The 20,029-nt window shown below is 39.8% G+C and overlaps 1 protein-coding gene across 3 annotated transcripts; it reads left to right on the top strand.

Annotated features, from left to right (window-relative positions):
- Positions 1-1,621: 1,621 nt before the first annotated feature.
- Positions 1,622-18,701, top strand: orc5 (origin recognition complex subunit 5). Of its 3 annotated transcripts, XM_012964762.3 has the most exons (15): positions 1,630-1,736; positions 1,823-1,958; positions 3,233-3,325; positions 3,801-4,001; positions 5,153-5,227; positions 7,228-7,339; positions 8,299-8,429; positions 11,568-11,616; positions 11,718-11,808; positions 13,065-13,117; positions 14,355-14,467; positions 15,367-15,414; positions 17,098-17,208; positions 17,708-17,820; positions 18,353-18,701. In XM_012964762.3, exons 2-15 carry the CDS (start codon positions 1,848-1,850, stop codon positions 18,396-18,398), a joined length of 1,347 nt encoding a protein of 448 aa, XP_012820216.2. In that variant the 5' UTR covers positions 1,630-1,736; positions 1,823-1,847; the 3' UTR covers positions 18,399-18,701.
- Positions 18,702-20,029: the final 1,328 nt, after the last annotated feature.

Raw genomic sequence — 20,029 nt, 5'->3', positions numbered from 1 at the left:
GTATTTCTTTTTACACATTTTATGGTTAGATTAATCCATGTAACAAATTCCTGATTAAGCATGAAGGGATGGAACAAGGAGGCAGGGCCAAAGGTAGATAAGAGAACCCTTTACAGAAGATAGATTGTTCCTGGGCATGGGAAGGTTAAGGGCTCTGGCACACGGGGGAGATTAGTCGCCCGCGACAAAACTCCGTTCGCGTGCGACTAATCTCCCCGAGTTGCCATATGGCACACGCGGCGAGGCGATTTGCGCGAAATCGCGCCGCCGGCGACTTACATGTTCGCCGGTGGGATGGCAGGGGTAGGCAACTCGGGGAGATTAGTCGCCCGCGAACAGGGAGTTTTGTCGCGGGCGACTAATCTCCCCCGTGTGCCAGAGCCCTAACACTACATACACATTTGGGGGATTTGTTACTGTGTAGGTCATGTAGCCTAGTGACAGCTGTCCAGTGCAGTGGGGGAGATGATTTGCAAACACACTGGCCAACTGAGGCTATCATTAAGGAATGCCTAATGACAGTGTCAAGGCTTGCAAAAATGGGCATAAATTAGGGAGCCAGTGTATTCAGCTAACATTTTGGAGCTGTTGTAAAGAGGTGCCAGTTTGGGGTGTCGTTTTTGCAAAATCCATGCTAACGCCCTCTGATGCCAAGGTTTAAAAAAAAACAACTTTTATTTCTCACCTTATCTTCTTTTGAACTATACAAATGAACTAACAGTCTGTTTATAGGTAAGCATGGGTGATAGCTGGTATGGTCTCTCTCATTGAAACCCCAGCCAACACCAGAAAGTTCCAGCCCTGGAACTCTCTGCTGCAGAACTAACAGGGAACCTACACACTTTGAAGTTAGGACTAAATTGTGAAAAATGCTGAAGATTATTGTTAGTATATTTCCTAGTTTTTGCAAAAAACACTCAAATCATTTGTAGAAGAGGTATTAGAGCTCACTCTTTCAAAATAACCAGCTGTGATGGAAATCCTGTTCCTCTACATGCACGATTTGTGCCAAAGTCAGTTATTTTGTTTGTGCTGGAGTTGATTATTTGAGTTAGCTCCAACACCTTTGCTAGGAAAGGGAGCCCCTCTAAATCAAAATCTGTCAATCACAATCTGATGAGCATGAGAGTGAAGAAGGCCAGATTGCTGAGGGGGATAGTGAAGAGCAACCTGATTCCAGAAACATTACAGACTTTTTTATTTACTTTTTTTATATCAAACATATTACCATGAGACAAAGCCTATATTACATTTTAATTTCTGCATTTACCAGACACTCTCCTAGGGCTGCAGAACTTTCTGTTGTGGAAATGACCCCCACACTTTAGTGCTTAGAACCCCGGTAAACATAGCATAAAGTTCCCCCATTGTCTTCTACTATAATAAGCCATCGTTTTGTCCGTGACAACCTTGCCCTTTTTTGCATACAAACTCTTCCCTTTTTGCTCAAATTGGGATAAGAGGCTGTGCGGCAAAAATAAATGGCCGATAAATAATTGGGACTCCAGTGGCTATAACGCGGGTTATTGCCAGCACCCTATCAGCATGAGAGCCCTCCAACAGATTACTAGAGATACTGCGGGCAGGGGGCGGTGTCACCGCACTTATAGACTGTGCGAGGTGACGTCACAATCTCGCGAGATGAGACTTGTGACGTAGGGATTAGCTGTCCCGGACAAGTCAATGGGCTGCTCACTGCGGGACTTTTAAACACCGAATCGCGCCTGCGGGCTATGGTGAGACACTCGCTGTGTTCCAGGAAAAGCGGGGCTGTTGGGTATTAGCACTTTGCCACATTACCCCCAATCAATGTTACTATTAGTGAGGTGGCCTTGCATTCAGCAGAAATGAGCTCTCTGGCGCACACAGCATATCCAGAGGAAAAACTGCAAGAAGTGGCAAAACTTACACTTTGTCGAGAATCGCAGGTATCCACGTTGTTATCGATATTTGGAGAGGTAAGGCTAATCTCTTTCACAACAATGAACAAGCTACAGCTTCATTTCCAACTGTTGCTGGTGTCACACATGTAGTTTCGGCCAATCAGCCTGGGTATAACTGCTGCTGCTGCAGTGACAGGTTCTTTTCGATTGGCTGCTTATGCGACAGCGCAGGAAAAGTACCTGTATGACTGTATGATTGTCTCACTGAATGGCATTCCAAAAAAAAAAAAAATCAGGTTTCAGAAGTATTTAGAATTTGGTATGTTTCATATTTTATAATGCCTGTAGACTTTAAAATGAGAATACAGTATAAATATATATGTCAAAAGTAATAACGATGGGTAATGTATGCCACAAGCAAATCCACTGGCAAAGCTGTGGGGGGGTGTACAGCCTATAGGCACATTTTTTGTCAATCTATATGTCTGCTGCTATATGTGCTTCCTCTGTCTCCAGTTAGAAGTATGAAGCTGAAAGCCATGCACAGATCACCTGCTGGTATGTTCTGCCTATGCTCCTGGGGACAGTGCTAGAATTACACACACATGGTTGTCAGTGGACATTGTGTATTTAAAAGAAACAGGTGCACTGTCAGGTCATAAATTCACATTTAAAGTATTTATTGCACCATCAGTGTTTAACTCCTGCTGGTGCACCATTGTCAAGACAGTTTAATAGACACACACTGAATAAACCTAAGGCTTGAGCCACACTGGGCTTTTTTTCAGCCTGTGCATTATTGCAGGCCGGGAAACAGCCCCTCCGCTTGAATCCATTCTCTTGTGTCTGTGCCCAGAGACACTGCATTGGCCTGTGTACAGACAGGTGGGATGGATTTTGGTGCCAAAATCTGCTGTCTGTGTCTGCACCCACGCAGATGCAGTGTCTCTGAGTTTGAACATGAGAGAGCGGATTACAGCAGAGGGGCTGTTTGTGCAGGCAGAGTAACAGCAGCCGGTGTGACAGCTAGATGACTGCCAAGTTCTTGCAAGGCTCCAAGCCATTCCGGTATCTAAATATATACAAATGAAATAAGCAAGAATCATGCATTAGCTAGAAAAAATTAAACATAATTTGTTCAACAGTAGCTGTGAGCAAAGTGTACATAAAAATTATATACATGTAACCTGTTGTTGCTCACATCATTTCCAGCTTTTCCAGATCTGCTGGTATTGGGCCAGCCTGTGAACCACTATAAAAAAAACCTATCATGTTCTTTGTCTTTAGAACCTGCTTAAATTGTACTGTTAAATTATTCATGCAGTGTTTTTGTATGCTTATTTTGTTAGCGGCAGCACTTAAGCTTTCCTTCCATATTCATTTATGGTCACACTGGCACTGGGAAGACATACATCTTGCAGACTGTGCTGAGCACACTTGAGGTAACATTAACCTAAGAGAATATGTTTCCTTTGATTTCACAAAACTGTGAAAAGCAATTGATTCTATGCTGTGTGTGTCATTGCTTTTCTACATAGGCTACTTGTAACCCATATTCATTGATTCTAATGTGTTGGCACACTGGTAATATAAATGTTAGTTGCTGTAGATTCAGATTCAAGACAAATTGCAGAATGTCTCTGAATATTACTATTTACAGCATACTAAAGTTAATTTTAAGATGTAATACTATTTAAATGCACATGACGGCCTTTAAGACTAATTGTGTTGTTGGCATGCATCTAATAAGGTTGTTGATGGGACACTTTATATACAGCTTATGTTTTAAAGTATTCCTTTCCTGGCATAAAGTGCTCAATTTTGTCTGTCCACTGATATTTGCTTTGATATTGATAATGATTTTTTGAAAAGCATTCATACTCTGAATAATATAAAATGTGTTTTTCTATACTGCAGCTGCCCTGTGCATTTATAAACTGTGTGGAGTGTTTTACACCAAGATTGCTGTTTGAGCAGATACTGAACCATCTACACCACCACCATCCTGCTCCAGAAAATGAATTTTCTTCTAAGGAAAGATGCGACACTTTTAATGACTTTGTTAGGTTGTACAACAGGGGAATGTCAGAGCTTAGCTTACAAGAAACATTCTATATTGTAAGTAATAAGTGCTTCTTACAAGTCTACCAAGTGGAAGTAAAATCATGCAGTAATTTTAAAGGAGAAATAAATCCTACAAATGAATATGAAATGTATATAGTATATTGTAAGTGGGTCCCTAAGCTCAGGTCAGTGACAGCAGCACAGAGCATGTGCAGGGAATCAGCATAAAAGAAGATGGGGGGCTACTGGGGGCATCTTTGAGGGCACAGATCTTCCCTGTTAAAGGGTTGTGGTTGCCTTGGGCTGGTACAAAAGAACAAAACATAATGTGCAACATTTCTAGCCTACTTCGTTAGTTAAGGTTTAGTTCTCCTTTAATGAAGACACTTTAGAGTATAATGTCTATGCTGCAATTAAGTTTAGATTATGATATGTACCACTAACGGTGCATTTTTCTTTGCATTTAACAAAAGTGTACTAACCCTCCCCACTGCCTGGTATTCCCCAGTTACCCCTTCCTAAAAAATGTTGGTCCCAACCATACCCCAGCGAATAACGACAGGACTGCGGACAGTAGACAGTGCACTTTATTATTATTAATTAATGAACAAATTATATGTCTTTGTTTTATATAATTGTATATTTTGATTTAATGTCCATAACATGGTTGGAACTTTACCTTTTTAAAAATAAAAATTATAAAAAAAAAAAGACACTTTAGATTCAGTCCCTTTAGGGGCAGTGCTGACAGCTGGAGAAAAGAAACTGCTTTCCTCTAGCACAGATGCAAGTCCCCAACAATTTGCTAAATAAAGGGTTCTGTCAGGGATCTGCCATGTTCCAAACATGGTTACTTACCATAGTTACAGAGTTCCACGTCAGACTGCTGGCACCCAAAAGGACAGAAAGCTTTTCCTTCCCTACAGCTCTAAAATTTAGAAGGAGACACCGTGAACTGTATGCAGAGCATATTCAGTTAACCCTAAGACCACCAGATCAGCAGGCCAAAAAAAGAGCTGCTGAGCCAAGATCCCAGTTTAGCAGTATAAAACCAGATTGCCCAGTCAGCATATGCATGAATTAGTGACCTGGTATTTACAAAATGTTCTAGGAAATATTTTGTTTTTCCTTAACAGTAAACTGATTATTGTATATGCTTTTTGAGTAACTGTGCTCCCCCACTTCTAAACTGTTGCTTTTATTAGGTTCTAGACAAGGCAGAGCTGCTGCGGGAAATGGATGCAAACCTTTTACCAGGCTTTCTCAGACTTCAAGAACTAGTAAGTGACATTGATGTATCTACAGAGTAAGCACACACTGCGACTGCTTGGGACTCATTAACCAGTCATTCCACTAATGTTCATGTAGGTAATAGATCATATAATTCAGTAAATAGATCCCCACATAAACAGATGATGTTACTATAAGTAGTTCATATAAATAGTTCCACTGATCAATGTGCTATTAAGTCCGTCAACTTATTGTAGGTTAGCTGAGTTGCCCTAAGTTTAAATTCTAAATACCTGCCTGTCCCTGTCAAGCTGCTTTGAATTGTCATTGCTTGATACATAACTTTTCATGGAAGTTTATGGCCATTATGTAAGTTTCCTCTAAGTGGCTGGGCCACCTTCATTCCTTAGACTGTCTTAAATGCAGTGTAGACATGTTCCAAAGATTTTTGTAAACCTTATTTGCCCACTGACCAAGGGCCAGTGTAATTGCCAACCCAGGGTAAGAAGTGTCACTGGAGGGTGCCTAACAGTGCAGTGACTCAGTTTTTTTATTTTATGATATATCTCTCGAAGCTACTGCATAACTCATTGGTCTGGGTCCCCAGGAAGATTTTCCAGAGAGTCAATTCAGTACTGATCCCCTTATGGGCTGATAGAGCTCACAGAATGTACTGGCAATCCCTTACAACACCAGTAGACATGGGGGGCCTTGCACTCCCTCACTTGTATTTGTACTTTATGGCTAGTCAGATATATTATATCATGGAGAGTGTCTTGCAAACTTTGCCCATACCTTTCCTTTTATATCCCCCTTTCTCCCATTATAGAGAAATTCAAACCTTCTGCATTTTCATGATTACCAAGGCTTCCAATACTGGCCTTTAATGGGTTTGAAATACTTAGGCGATATTGTTTGAGCAGCTCCAGGATAAACTAAGCAGACAAGACCTCCAGCTTTTTTGCTATTGTCAATTGCGACATGCCTTAAATGCTCACTTTTTTTAATCTCTAGAGCCCAAATATGTCACATCTGCCATTTTGTTAGCACTTAGAGATCCAAAGATGGCTAAAATAATGTCGAGATCATATAGAGCCCTACTTTCTTATATACTGTTGCCATTCTCTAGTCTAGAGCATTTCACAAATGGCAACAACTGTTCTCAACTTTGACCAAGGAGCAGTGGGATGAGACTAGAGACGCATTGCATACCAACCTGATTTCACTGTGAGACAGACTGCTACAGTACAAGTTCATTTACCAACTGTTTATAACTCGTATCAGACTCCAGAAGATGAGCCAAAGCCCTGTGCCCTAGGTGCCAGAAGCTGGGGGCTTCCTTTATACATTTATCATGGGACTGTCCAACGATTAAAGGCTTCTGGTCCAAGGTGATCAAATACATTGTTGATAACTTAGAGTTTCCTAACATATGCACTTCTGAACTGTATCTGCTGGCCCCAGATTAAAGAACTACTCCCACTTAATAAAAGTGTATCACTTGTTGACTCTAATATACTATGCAAAAAAATTGGTTTATTGAATTGGATGGGGACTGGAGCACCATCAGTTAAGGCAGCAATGGCTGACCCTTATTAACTCATCGATTTCTTTCATCAGACTCACTTATAAAGCACAGGGTTGTCTTGAAAAATTTGTACCCAATAGCTGGACCTAAACCCTGGTACACCCAAGGTTAATTAGCTCTGTTTCAATCACTCTTAGAGGCCAGGGTGGTAAATATGATTTATTGTAACAGTTCTACAATGTGAGGCAGCTTACTGCGCTTGACAAATTGTTTGTAAACCACTGTATGCCGACTTTGTAATTCCCATTGCTCCATTCCCCTCCCCTTCCCTTTTCCTTCAAGGTAAATAAATTAAAAAAAAAAAAATTCTGCTAGGTCACAACAATAATATACTGAAAATGCACTTAATTATAAAATCTCATAAATAATATTTCAGTGATTTTGATGATTATTTTTACTGAAATAAAATCCCTAAACTGCAACATTGCCATTTTCCACAATCTTCCAATTTTAATCCTACAGACAGAGAGCAACGTGACAGTTATATTCCTGACTGAAATTGTTTGGGAAACCTTCCGCCCTAACACTGGCTGTTTTGAGCCATTAACACTGTATTTTCCAGATTACAGTAAAGGTATTTAAATCTCACATACATTATTGTATTCTTTCATATATTGTTGTCATTCTGCTCTTGGCATTTACTTCAGTGTGTTACCTTATATATATATATATATATATATATATATATATATAGACAGTACTGGTGAACTTGCAGCTGTAGATTTATGTTTCCAGGTTGCTCTTTGATCTATGCCTTGTCTTGAAACATGGCATTACAAAGTCAAAGGCCTGCACAGGCATGGGGTTAAACACTATAGTCTGGGTTATAGCTATACTAGTTCTCTTTTGCAAAGACAGTAATGCCAACAAAATGAGCTTTGTATGCATTGAGATATACTGTACAGTTACCCTGTATTAGTAAAAATGTGTATTTATAAGCTCTGATATAGAGAATATAAATAATATATAAATAATATATAATCAACCTTTAATCCCCAAGGCAGCTATTTACGTAGTGCAGTGATTTTAGTATTTAAAACTGGTATTAAGTATAATTCATGGCTCTCTACAGGATGCTGAACTTAGTCAAATAAATAGGACTGTTATTGCAAAAAAAAAAAAAAAGGCCTGTTTGTAACAGAAATGTTTTATTCCCCCAGTGCAGCACAGGGAGCTAATATGGATGTAATATTTGGCAAGTTGTGGACATGTTAAAGGCAGCCACTCTAGAACTAGGGTTGCTATTAATTTCAGCATATACTGTACAGTAACAACATTACCATACATTTCATGAGGTGTAAGTTATTTGCATACAAGGACGCAACCCACTAGAGAAACCCTGGAATTACCACCAGGTAATGAGTACTCTTTATAAGTATATTAGAGGGCATTATAGGCACTTGGAGGTACATCCATAAGCCATGACATACATTACTGTACTGCTATGTTAAATCACAACCCATGACTAAACATGGTATCTAATCAAATGCTCTGAAATTATTATTTGAACTTTTTCTCCTGTTTCTTTTGCAGTGGAACTTCAGAAAATTCTATCCAGTGAATTTCCTGTGAAGTACTCAGCAGAATTCTATGCTTCATATATTAATATTCTTCTTGGTGTCTTCTATACTGTGTGCAGGGATATAAAGGAGCTTAGGCATTTGGTAAGGGTTTATTTTTCTAAAATACAATGTTTATATCTGAATCATATCACGGAAACCAGTGTACAACTGTAGATGCAGAATTAGAAATGTTAACAGCAGTATCGTGCAAACCATTCTTAATTGCATTAATAGAATCTACCATCACAAAATCCCCCAGGTGGGCATTCCACACCCTCACTGCCCTCACTGTTGAGAACTCCCTACACTGTTTCAAATGAAAGTTCTGTTTATCTATCTAAAGGGGTGGCCTCTGGTGCAGGGGTGGCCTCTGGTGCACTGTTTTTTGTTTTTTTTTTTCTATAGGGAAACAAGATCCCTTGCTATCTGTCTATAATGCCCTCTAATGTACTTGTGCAGATTAATTGTTTCCATTCGCAAATGCCTTTCTCCAGAGCAGTGCTGTCCAACTGGCGTGGCATGCAGCCCGCGACCCCCCTCTGTGTGGCCCCCCACCTGTCTGGCTGCTTTGATGGCTTACTCTTGTGTAAGCTTTAAATGGTATCAGTACTGTGATTAACTACCCCCCCTGCATGGTTCTCACCTCAGATTCAGGCTGTAATCAGGCTGTATTGTTTAAATATGTAATTCAAAATCTTTCCAAGTCCAGTATTCCAGTTCAGCTACCTCATTCAAGCAGGCTATCACTCCTGTGCTCCTGTTGTAGCACTAATTGCATGTAGACATCATATAGGGTAATGGAGGACACCTGACACTGCAGGGCTTTGCTGCAAATTAGTGTTTAATAGTGTGTTACACTACATGTTTCGGGCAAAGCCCATATTGTTCCCCTGTTCACACCTCGGGAGCAGTAGAAACCCACAAATAATCCCTGCACACTACAAAAAGAACATATACTGAGGGGGTACTGCAATTAAAACGTTTTTTTAATATATAGTTATTGTGCAGACTGTTGGAGCAGTGCCAGCATTGTGTCACTGTAGGCTGCCTGTGTGTGCCATACACACAGGCATCATAGGGCAAGCAGAGTATGGCACACACAGGCAGGGTAGGGAAGGCAGAGTATGGCACACACAGGCAGAGTATGGCACACAGGCCAAGAATGGCAAACACAGTGAAAGTATGGCACATGCAGGCAGGGTAGGGAAGGCAGAGTATGGCACACACAGGCAGGGCAGGCAGAGTATGGCACACACAGGCCAAGTATGGCACAAACCAGCCAAGTATGGCACACAGGCAGGGTAGGGAAGGCAGAGTATGGCACACACAGGCAGGGTAGGGCAGGCAGAGTATGGCAGGTTTTTGCTGTACTACAACCATTAATATGGGTATGGTCATGTGATAACATGGGTGTGGTTTCAAGTGGGTGCGGTTTCAAAAAGGGGAGTGGTCAAAACTGGCTTCCATTATCGCCCCTCCACCACATAGGTCGGAAAAATTCCGGCCCTCGGTACAACAGAAGTTGGACAGCACTGCTCCAGAGAATTCAACCCCAACCTCAACAGTCTAACCTCATAGCTTAAATCTTCCATTCCCTTTACCAGTTTAGTTGCAGTCTCTGCACTCTCTCCAGCTCATTAATATCCTTCTTAAGGACTGGAGCCCAAAACTGCACTGCATACTCAAGATGAAGCCTATAAAGAGGCAAAATGATGTTTCCATACTTTGAGTTAATGCTCTTTTTTTATGCAAAACAGCACTTTACTTACTGTAGTAGTCACTACAGTTACATAGCTTATCCTTAAAGGACAAGGAAAGGCTAAGTCACTTGGGGGTGCCAAAATGTTAGGCACCCCCAAGTGACTTTAATTGCTTACCTTGTACCCTGGGCTGGTGCCCCTGTTAGGAGAAAACCACACCAGCCCGGGGTACCTGTAGCGAGCGCTTTCTGCTTCGTTTTGCCGGGACCTCGGGACCGGCGCATGCGCAGTATAGTGAAAAGCCGACTTCTCTGTTCAGCTTTTTCATTTCTTTGCGCATGCGCACGCGAAGCAGGAAGGAGGAAGCTTTGCAGCTACCCCGGGCTGGTGCTGTTCTCTCTTAACAGGGGCACCAGCCCGGGGTAAAAGGTAGGCAATTTAAGTCACTTGGGGGTGCCTAACATTTTGACACCCCCAAGTGACTTTGCCTTTCCTTGTCCTTTAAAAATCCCCAGATGCTTCTGAATTAAAGATGCTCCCGACACACTACCATTTCGTGTAGAACTTGCATTTGTTATTTCTACCAAATTGCATGACCTTTCTTTTTTTCAACATTGAACCTTATTTGACGGTTTGCTGCCCAGTTTTTCAATTTTGTCAAATCACTCTGCAAAGCGGCAACATCCTGCATAGAACTTAGTTTTGAACAATTTAGAATCATCAGCAAAAATAGAAACAGTACTTTCTACGCCCACCTCCAGATAATTAATAAACAAGTTAAAAAGCAAAGGACCAAGGACAGACCCCTGCGGTACTCCACTAACAACATTGGTCCAATTAGAAAATGTTTCATTTACCATCACTCTTTGTAATCTATCCTTCAGCCAGTTCTCTATCCAAGTACTTATATTATGTTCCAGGACAATATTAATTTAATCAGTAGCCTGTGTAGTACTGTATTAAATGCTTTATCAAAGTCTTAAGTAGCTCACATCAACTGCCAAAACAAAATCATTATGGTTTAATAGAAAGGTTAAAATCGTGATTCAAACCTGTTTCAAATCTTTTTTAAAACCAGACTAATTAATAAAGGCTTCATAATTAATAGACCCATTTCAGTTTTGAGAAGGTGAATCTGTGGAATGCCCTGCCAGAAGATGTGGTGATGGAGGATTCCCTTAGTGCCTTAATAGGGGCTTAAATGTCTTTGTATATGTTTTTATGTGTATCCACCTACAGAGAGTCAAGCATGTTTCCTTTTACGTTTGATAATGTGGGTCATCAACGCTGGGGCATCTCATGATATGAAAATGGTTTTTCAACTAAAAATTAACTATGTATGTAGCTTTGCACTATTTATTTATGGAAGCCAATAGTTTCTCTTCATATATAAACCTTGTTTATATTACTTTATGCAATGTAACCAAAATGCTGGATGCAATTTATGTATTCCCCTTGTGCTTGGCCTTCCTTTGCCTTAGAGTGCAGCATGTAGTATGTTAACACAGAAAAACATTTTGGCTGTTTGTCTTTTCCTCAGGCTGCACTGAACTTCCCAAAATTCTGTGAGCCAGTGATAAAAGGAGAAGGTAGAGTTTCTTGCTTGTATTTCAGAAGCCGCTTCATAAGTTGTTTTTTTTTTTTATACCATTTTAGAGGTGTGTAAACATTTTTAATTTTTTGTTTAAAGCAAAGGAAAGTGATTCTCATAAACTGTGGAAAAATATTGAGCCACATTTGAAAAGAGCCATGCAGACTGTCTATCTCCGGGAGATATCAAGGTAAGACATTGATAACCATTTCACATTAATATAATTTTCCGCATGCCTTGGACTTGCCAGTGAGAGTGCTACACAATTAACCGGGATACAGGTAGACCAAAAGGCTATCAACCTGGATGAACATATGTCTTCTGAGTAAGACTCCCTGTGCTTAGCTTAGCTAAGCATATGCTAATTTGGATTCGGATTCAAGTTCGGATGCAGCAGAATCCATCGGGGTGGGTTCGGTGCATCCCTATTTTTTATCTGAAAAGGAAAGTTTGATGCAGCTGAATGAGTTTGTTGCAGCTGGAAAAGCCATTCTGAGCTGCATTCATAGTTCGGGTTGGGACTTGTTCCATCTGGGGCATATACTGTACAGTCCAAACATACTGGAAAAGCAGGCACTATTTTCCATCAATAAAAGATTTCAGAAGGCAGTGAATGCAATGCTACAAGGAGGCCAGCATATGGATTGATGCCTCCTTGATTCCTGCCTTCAGAACACGAACACTTATATTCTTAATAGTCACTGGTTTAAAGAGAAACTATACCCCAAACAATGTAGGTCTCTATAAAAATATATTGCATAAACCAGATCATATGTAAATAAACAATTTTCCTAAAAATATACTTTTTTAGTAGTATGTGCTATTGGGTAATCCTAAATAGAAAACTGCCATTTTAAGAATTAAGGGCTGCCTCCTGGGATCATAGGATTCACAGTGCACACAAACAAGTCAAGGCAAACATACTGCTAGGTCACATCAGCCAATGAATGGGCTTTTACTCCCACATTTCTTCCTGTTACAGTTAGAGCTGCATTATTTCCTCTCAGGTGATCTTTGAGGGGGCACACAGACCAACACAAAATGCCTCAAAGAAAGAGATGTAGAAGGGCAATATTTACTGATATATTTGTTTGGCGAGATCCTTTAATAGGTCACTTAATATGATATAAACTTTCTGTTGGTTAAGTATTCATTCTGGGGGGTATAGTGGTATCAATTTTTAGGCATGGTCATATCCCCCCTTGCCCTTCTGTGTATCAGGCAGCCGACTGACGTGATGTTGATGCACAGCTTGAGCCAGTGTGGTGCTTTTGGTGAATTTTGTTTGAATATCCATATTTTTCTGAAAGAGTTTTTATTTACTGTATGGTTTTAATTTCCACACAACTCTCTACTTTATGATAAATTGAATTCTGCAATTTAGGGGCTACAGCAATAAAGTGTTTATAAAAAGCTGTTGATTAGGTAATGTACTTTTTATTTCAGTTCGCAGTGGGAGAGAATCCAGCAAGAAGACAGAGAAGCATCCCACCTCAAAGGTATAGTCTGCACCAGAGGAATAATAACCTTTCTGATACCAAAACAAACCTGCAGTGAATTTATGGAAGTGACTGAATAAAATGGCACTAATATTTGGCTTCTTGTAGTGATGGACTTTATTCATATGTTCTGGTTCTGCAGCAGAACCTGGTGGTTAACTATGTGAACAACGACACTGTTTAAGCTTAAGGTTTGTTGATCTCTTTAAAATAACTATCCAAGTACACATTGTGTTACTGTCTTCAGCTGGCCAGTTAGGCTAGGATAATCTTTGGTGAGGTTGCCAGGAGGTGGGGAAAATGAGGCTGACCTGATTGTTTGGTGCTTACGTTAATGATCATGTCATATGGTTTGTGCAGACCTTTTAGGAGAGAACCTCATCTATGGCCCATGGTGGTCCTCCAAATATCAGTGAAGCTTTCCTTCTGGCCTTATGCATGGCAAAATTAGTTGATAAATCAGTCTTGAGAGTACGCAGGACATACTGAACGGTACATTGCCAGCTTTACTGCTTTAGCATGTCCTCAATATCTTACTGTATTTGGCTAGCTGCTATTTCTTTAGCTGTCCGGTATATCTTTTGTGACTAGATTCAGTGGCCAGATTTTTGCACAAATCTATTAAAGACATAAGCTATTTCCTTCTGGAGCCAAAAATATGAAACTTTGTTCTTCTGCACTTATTAGCCTGTTAGGGCCATGGGCCATTGGGAAGATTAATTGCCACGTTGTTAGATCTTGGCTGCCGTGGGTAACTTGTAGATTGTAAGCTCTTTTGGGCAGGGATCTCTTCACCTCCTATATTAGTTATTGGTTGCTTTATATGTTACTCTGTATGTCCAATGTATGTAATCCACCTATTTTACAGCTCTGCGGAATATGTTGGCGCTTTATAAATAAATGTTAATAATAATAACTAATATTCCAGAAGGCCTTCCCACTGGTAATTAAGTGAATTTCCGGTGGGAAGTTTCCTACAGGAGAAAGCTTCGGGCAACATCAAATAAAGAAGCACCCTGTATACCTTTCCACCAGCAATTAACTTTATTGCTGTTGAAAAGGCCTTTCAGGGAGAAAAGGTACCCACGGTAGCTGAAATAAACCACAGGCAACTAATCTCACCATAGGCCATGGCCTTAGACTGTCGTACCAGTTTGCTTCCACCGTAACAGTAATTTTGCCTTATCACTATCCATGTTTTATACTAAAAAGCCTGAAACTGTTATTTCCTCTTTAGGGTTATCTGCACATGCTCATGTAGAGTTACCTTACTATTCCAAATTCCTTCTCATCGCTGCCTATTTAGCATCCTTCAACCCTGCAAGAACAGACAAAAGGTTTTTCCTAAAGGTATTGTGTTAACTTTGCTTTCCAGCATGAGCCCTGCTTCGAGGTGGCATGAAACAGAAGTGTGTTATGGAGCAAACAATACAATACGCTTAGGTATAATAGGCAACTTACTGAGTAGCTTTGTGGAATATTTCTTTATAATGTAGCGAGGACAGAACAAGAGACAGCCCCAAGAGAAGCCTCCCCCAATACTTACCCAGCGACAGAGCTCTGGTCATCTGTATTTCCTGCTCTTTGGCTCGTCCCACTTCTCAAGCAAAGGGAAGAGCATGGATCCACAGTATAGGCACTTGACAAGTTTTTACTCTGCACTGAGTTTTTGGACAGTATATTAATTGAGCTTTGGCTCACCATTGGCTTCTGCTGTAAACGTGATTTTGTGGGTATGTAGAAATCGGTTCTCTTTATGTGGATCCAAGCAAGCACTTGCCTAAAAATGGAAGAGGAAAGCCCAGAAGTAGTAAGTTTAGAGACTCTATCACAGTTCTGTCTCTGGGTAATTTCAGTGAGGTACTGGATTCACTTACTTTGAAGATGGGTTCCTAGTGGGGCTTTAATAATAGGCCAATTCTTGATCAGAGCAGAAATGTATAGGGGGTTCAGCTTTGTGAAATTACATAGCGGCTCTACTACTTTTCGGTGTATCCGATTCCAAGCAGTTGCTTATGGATCAGACAAGCCTATTTTAGCTTCTACTGTTAGAGCCTGCCAGTGTGCTCAGATCTAGATGCAAGCTACATTGTCTTACCTATTAAATTGCAATCTTTTCCCCATAATTTAGTTTACCTTCTGTTTATTTTGCCTTTTATGCCTTCCTGTGATATAAAACCTGTAAGTAATGATCAGAGTAAAAATATTTTGGTTATTATCTATTCAGATTCTTTTTCTTGTCCTTTTAGCATCATGGGAAAATTAAGAAAACCGATTTTCTGAAAAAGCATGAAAAGGTATGACATACAATGAACACCTTCAAATCAACTTTAGCATTATGAAGAGATTCCGCAGCTATCTGTTGCTAGGGTACAATGTATTGTATCACCCAGGCAGTGGTTTGAATGAGAGACCAGAAGGTGAAGGCCTGAATAGAAAGATAAAATAACAAAATTGTTTTCTTGACAATTTTCTTAAATTGCATGTTGGAAAGAGGAAGGCAAATGGTTAAAAAAATATGATGACCAATTGAAAATTGCCAAGAACAGAACATTCTAAAACATACTAAAAGTTAACTTAAATTTGAACTACACCGTTAATGTTGATCAACTAGGTACAGGTATAGGTTCAGAATGCTCGGGACAAAGGGTATTCCAGATAAGGGGGCTTTCCGTAATTTGGATCTCCATAAGTCTACTAAAAAATCAATGAAACATTAATTAAACCCAATAGGATTGTTTTGCATCCAATAAGTTGGAATCAATTACAATGTACTTGTTTTATTACTACAGAGAAAAAGGAAATCAGTTTTAAAATTCTGAATTGTTTGATTAAAATGGAGTCTATGGGAGATGGACTTTACGTAATTCTGAGCTTTCTGGATAAGGGATCCCATACCTGTAATGTGTACTTGAATATGGGTGACTGTAGGTATTATTTTCATTGGTATTTCAGTGTGTTGGAGCCTCTCACTGCCCCAATCCCAGAGTGAAGGCTGAACACACTTTTTGTTGTGGGATTCCTGCACCCCAGAGTAATAGTAGGTTGAAGATTTAGTTGACTTGACCTTTTAATGTTTTTCTTGTTTGCTGGACATATTTTCTAACTTAGTGTATATGTTTTTATATCTAATTAAAAGCTTTGAAAACTTTTGTAAAGCTGTAGTTTTTAGAAGCATTTTTTTCATGTATTGCATTTATCTGTTGCACATAGTCTTAGGATCCTGCAGTGTACAACATACTAACCGTTCATTGTATGGCAAACAACCCCTTTAAAGGACATGTAAACCCCACACACACAAATGTAATCGGTGAACAGCCTCTTTGAGATCTTTAAATACCTGCCACACTGGTTGTCCAGAGGTTAATAGTAAGGCTGCAACATCCCCTTAAACACTTATATTTCCTTCTTCTCCTGTAACCCCTCCCTCAGGAATTTGCTTTGATTCCTGGCTTGTGGGCATTCTCAGTTTTAAGCTCAGATTACTAAACACGCCCCCCAGTCTAGCAGTCAGTGAGGAGATGACATTGCTGGTTCCCATAGAAACTCAGCTCTGCTTCTGCTTTAATTTTTTTCTCCTAACCTCCTCTCCTGAGCTCAGCTCAAACAAAGCAGAACTTTTATCAGAGACAGTTGTGCCTGTGTGAGCCTGTATTCTTGATGAAATGTATGCTGAATAAGGGTCTGTGTGTGTGTGTGTATACTGTTTGCAGATTTAAATGTATCTGATTATGTATCGGAGGAAAAATGGCCACCGGGTTGCTTTAGGAAAATGTGATGGTGGTGGCAAGCGGAGGGGATATATGTAGTACAAATGATGCCATTTGGGTGGGGGAGAAGTGCCCAACTGATATACATTGTAGGCAAATGTAGGCTTTACATGTCCTTTAAAGGCTACTGTCTTGTATCTTTGTAAGTGTGCTTTATTGCAAATAGTTGCTGAATTTAGTTACCAGGGTTCTTTATCTCTTTGTTTACAGACAAGCAACCACCTTCTAGGACCCAAACCGTTTCCTCTGGACCGACTCCTGGCCATATTGTACAGTATTGTGGATAGCAGAGTAGCCCCCACTGCCAATATATTCTCTCAGGTGAATCAGGTTGAGCTGATATTAATCCGTCAACCCACAGTTTGCTTTTATTTATTGCTTTAACAAATATTTGTCCTGCTTTTACAGATAAATAGAAGTGTAGTCTTAAAATGAATCCATATACTATATCTTTCCCAAGTAGCCTAATTTTCACTTGTAAATCCAGTTACAAAGGCATCAGGTGCTATAGTATAACAAGGAAAATAAATTGGTATCAAGAGTTGAGCAGATTTTTGCCAGAGCAGTTATAAGCAGGCCTGTGTTTCCCGTACAAATACAAGACACAAAATACTGACACATATTGTTAGACTGATATATAAAAGCCTTAGGCTGAAGGTACCCTGTGTGCAATCAGCCTTTTCCTATGGATAGCGTCTATGTCTGTTTTTGCATTTAAATGTTACAAAATGTAATTTCATAGCGGATTTGCATAAGTTTATAACAAGTGTTGGATGTGTTTTGCAGTGAGCTGACTGTCTAATAACAACCTTTTCCTTAGATCTCATCCCTTGTAACACTCCAACTGTTAACGCTGGTGGGCCATGATGACCAGCTGGAAGGACCCAAGTACAAGTGTACAGTGTCATTAGATTTCATAAGAGCCGTGGCAAGGTATGAGCGGTATATCTTCTAACAGATCTCACAGATGTCTCTCCTTTCCAGTATCAATAGAAAGTGAATCTCAGTACACGTATGGGATCCCTTATCCGGAAACCCGTTATGCAGAAAGCTTTGAATTACAGAAAGCCTGTCTCCCATAGACTTCATTTTAATCAAATAATTCATTTTTCTCAAACAGTACCTTGTAATTGATCCCAACTAAGATATAAATAATCCTTATTGGATGCAAAACAATCCTATTGGGTTTAATTATTGTTTTATTGATTTTTTTAGTAGACTTAAGGTATGGAGATCCAAATTACAGACCCCTTATCCAGAATACCCTTGGTCCTGAGCATTCTGGATAACCGTTCCTATACCTGTATCTATAGACTGAAAGATATTACTGTGTTACTAAATATGGGACCATATTTATGTATTTTAGAAAAGACACATTATGGTTTTTGTACATTGCAATTTATTTTCTGTTGTTCTTTATAAATGTATTGAAAAGCCCAACACCCTTTATTTTTTCCTGTTACAGGACTGTGAATTTCGATATTGTTCGGTACTTGTACGATTTTTTATGAACAAACAGAACTGCAGCAGAAGCACTTTCAGTGACCCAAGTGGAGGAGGAGTATCCTTGGATCCCTGTTATTCACAACACGTTTCATCAATGTACTATTTCATTATTCTTTCTGTTCTTGTTATTCAATATATTTATATAAAAAAAGTTAATTCAAAAAAAGCATTGGTGTTCTGAGGTCATTTTCCTTTGTTCCAATGCCTCTCTGAATATCTATTCATATAGGTGCATTTCAAACACAGAAATGGGTAGTTCACCTTTAAGTTAACTTTTAGTATTTAATAAAATTTCCAGTTCTTTGCTACTTGTCAGTTAGTCTTTTATTTTAACTTTTGTATAGTTTTTAAATTATTTGCCTTCCACTTCAGCCTGCAATTTAAAACTCCTTTTTTAGACCCTGTCCTATTCATGTTCCAGTCTGTCTGCCTAGTTGCTTAAGGAAACTGGATCATAGCAACCAGATAGTTATTTATAATATGATAAATTGGTGTTGCCTTCTGGTCCCTGTATATAGCTGGCAATACATGCCCCGATTTAGGACGAAGACACATTGGGCGATTAGTCACCACAACATTTTAAAAAGTCGATTGCAGAGACTTTCCCGCCATAGGTTACTATACAAGTTGCTGCGACTAATCGTGCAGGGTTTGCACTGCGTGGATTAATCGGTGTGACTTTCTAAAAGTCACACCTACTAATCGCCGTGTGTATCTTCGCCCTTAAGGTGGCCATACACCTTAAGATTAGCTCGTTTGGCGAGGTCGCCAGCAGGTTGGCCTAAAGGAAGTAAAGAGAAGCCACTGAGATGCTTTATGCAGTTTCATTCGTTCCATCAGTTGGTGGCACAAGGCAAATGCAGCCATGCCATTCGTGGCCCCTCATACAATTTAAATGCTTTCGGCCTATATGCCTGATACCTAGATGCACTCGGTGATGGGCCTGGGGTATATACACCCGGGTCAATACAACCGCTAGGTACCTTTTGTGGTTCATCAATTTACTTAACTATAATACTCATTACTTATATTTTCCCCTAGTTTTCTTGACAAAACAGTTAAGGCTGATTATATGTCTAAATAAAATCAAATTTTGCCAATGGCGATCACCCCCTTCCCACTATGAAATCACTTGCTTGTCAACTCGCACAACACCCTTCTCCTTCACTGATGTGCCATCGCTGATTTTGAATTGTTAAGCTTCTGGCTGCCAGAGTTACAGAAGCACTATGGGTAGGCAGGCAGGTACAAAAGGTATGTCTGACAATGAATCTTTCTATAGATTCTGATTATTTTTATTTTGAGGTCCCTTCGTGCCACTTAGTTTGGTAATCCTATGTACAATGCATGCTTTCCAAAAAATATACGGCTTTCTGGGGTCAATTTACTGTAAGGGGCCTTTACTACATATAAAAAGCAATGTTTTGAGTTTGCAGAAGTATAAGGGTCTAAGGGTTTGAGTTTGCAGAAGTATAAGGGTCTAAGGGTTTGAGTTTGCAGAAGTATAAGGGTCTAAGGGTTTGAGTTTGCAGAAGTATAAGTTTGAAAATGTCTCCCAAACTGTGTCCAAAGCTGATTACTTACTCAAGCTGTTATTATGACAAAGCTCTACGAAATATATAGGGATTAAATACTT

The sequence above is a fragment of the Xenopus tropicalis genome, chromosome 6 (genome assembly GCF_000004195.4).
Source record: "Xenopus tropicalis strain Nigerian chromosome 6, UCB_Xtro_10.0, whole genome shotgun sequence".
NCBI classification, from domain to species: Eukaryota; Metazoa; Chordata; class Amphibia; order Anura; family Pipidae; genus Xenopus; species Xenopus tropicalis.
This window is presented reverse-complemented; position numbering and strand designations above follow the sequence as displayed.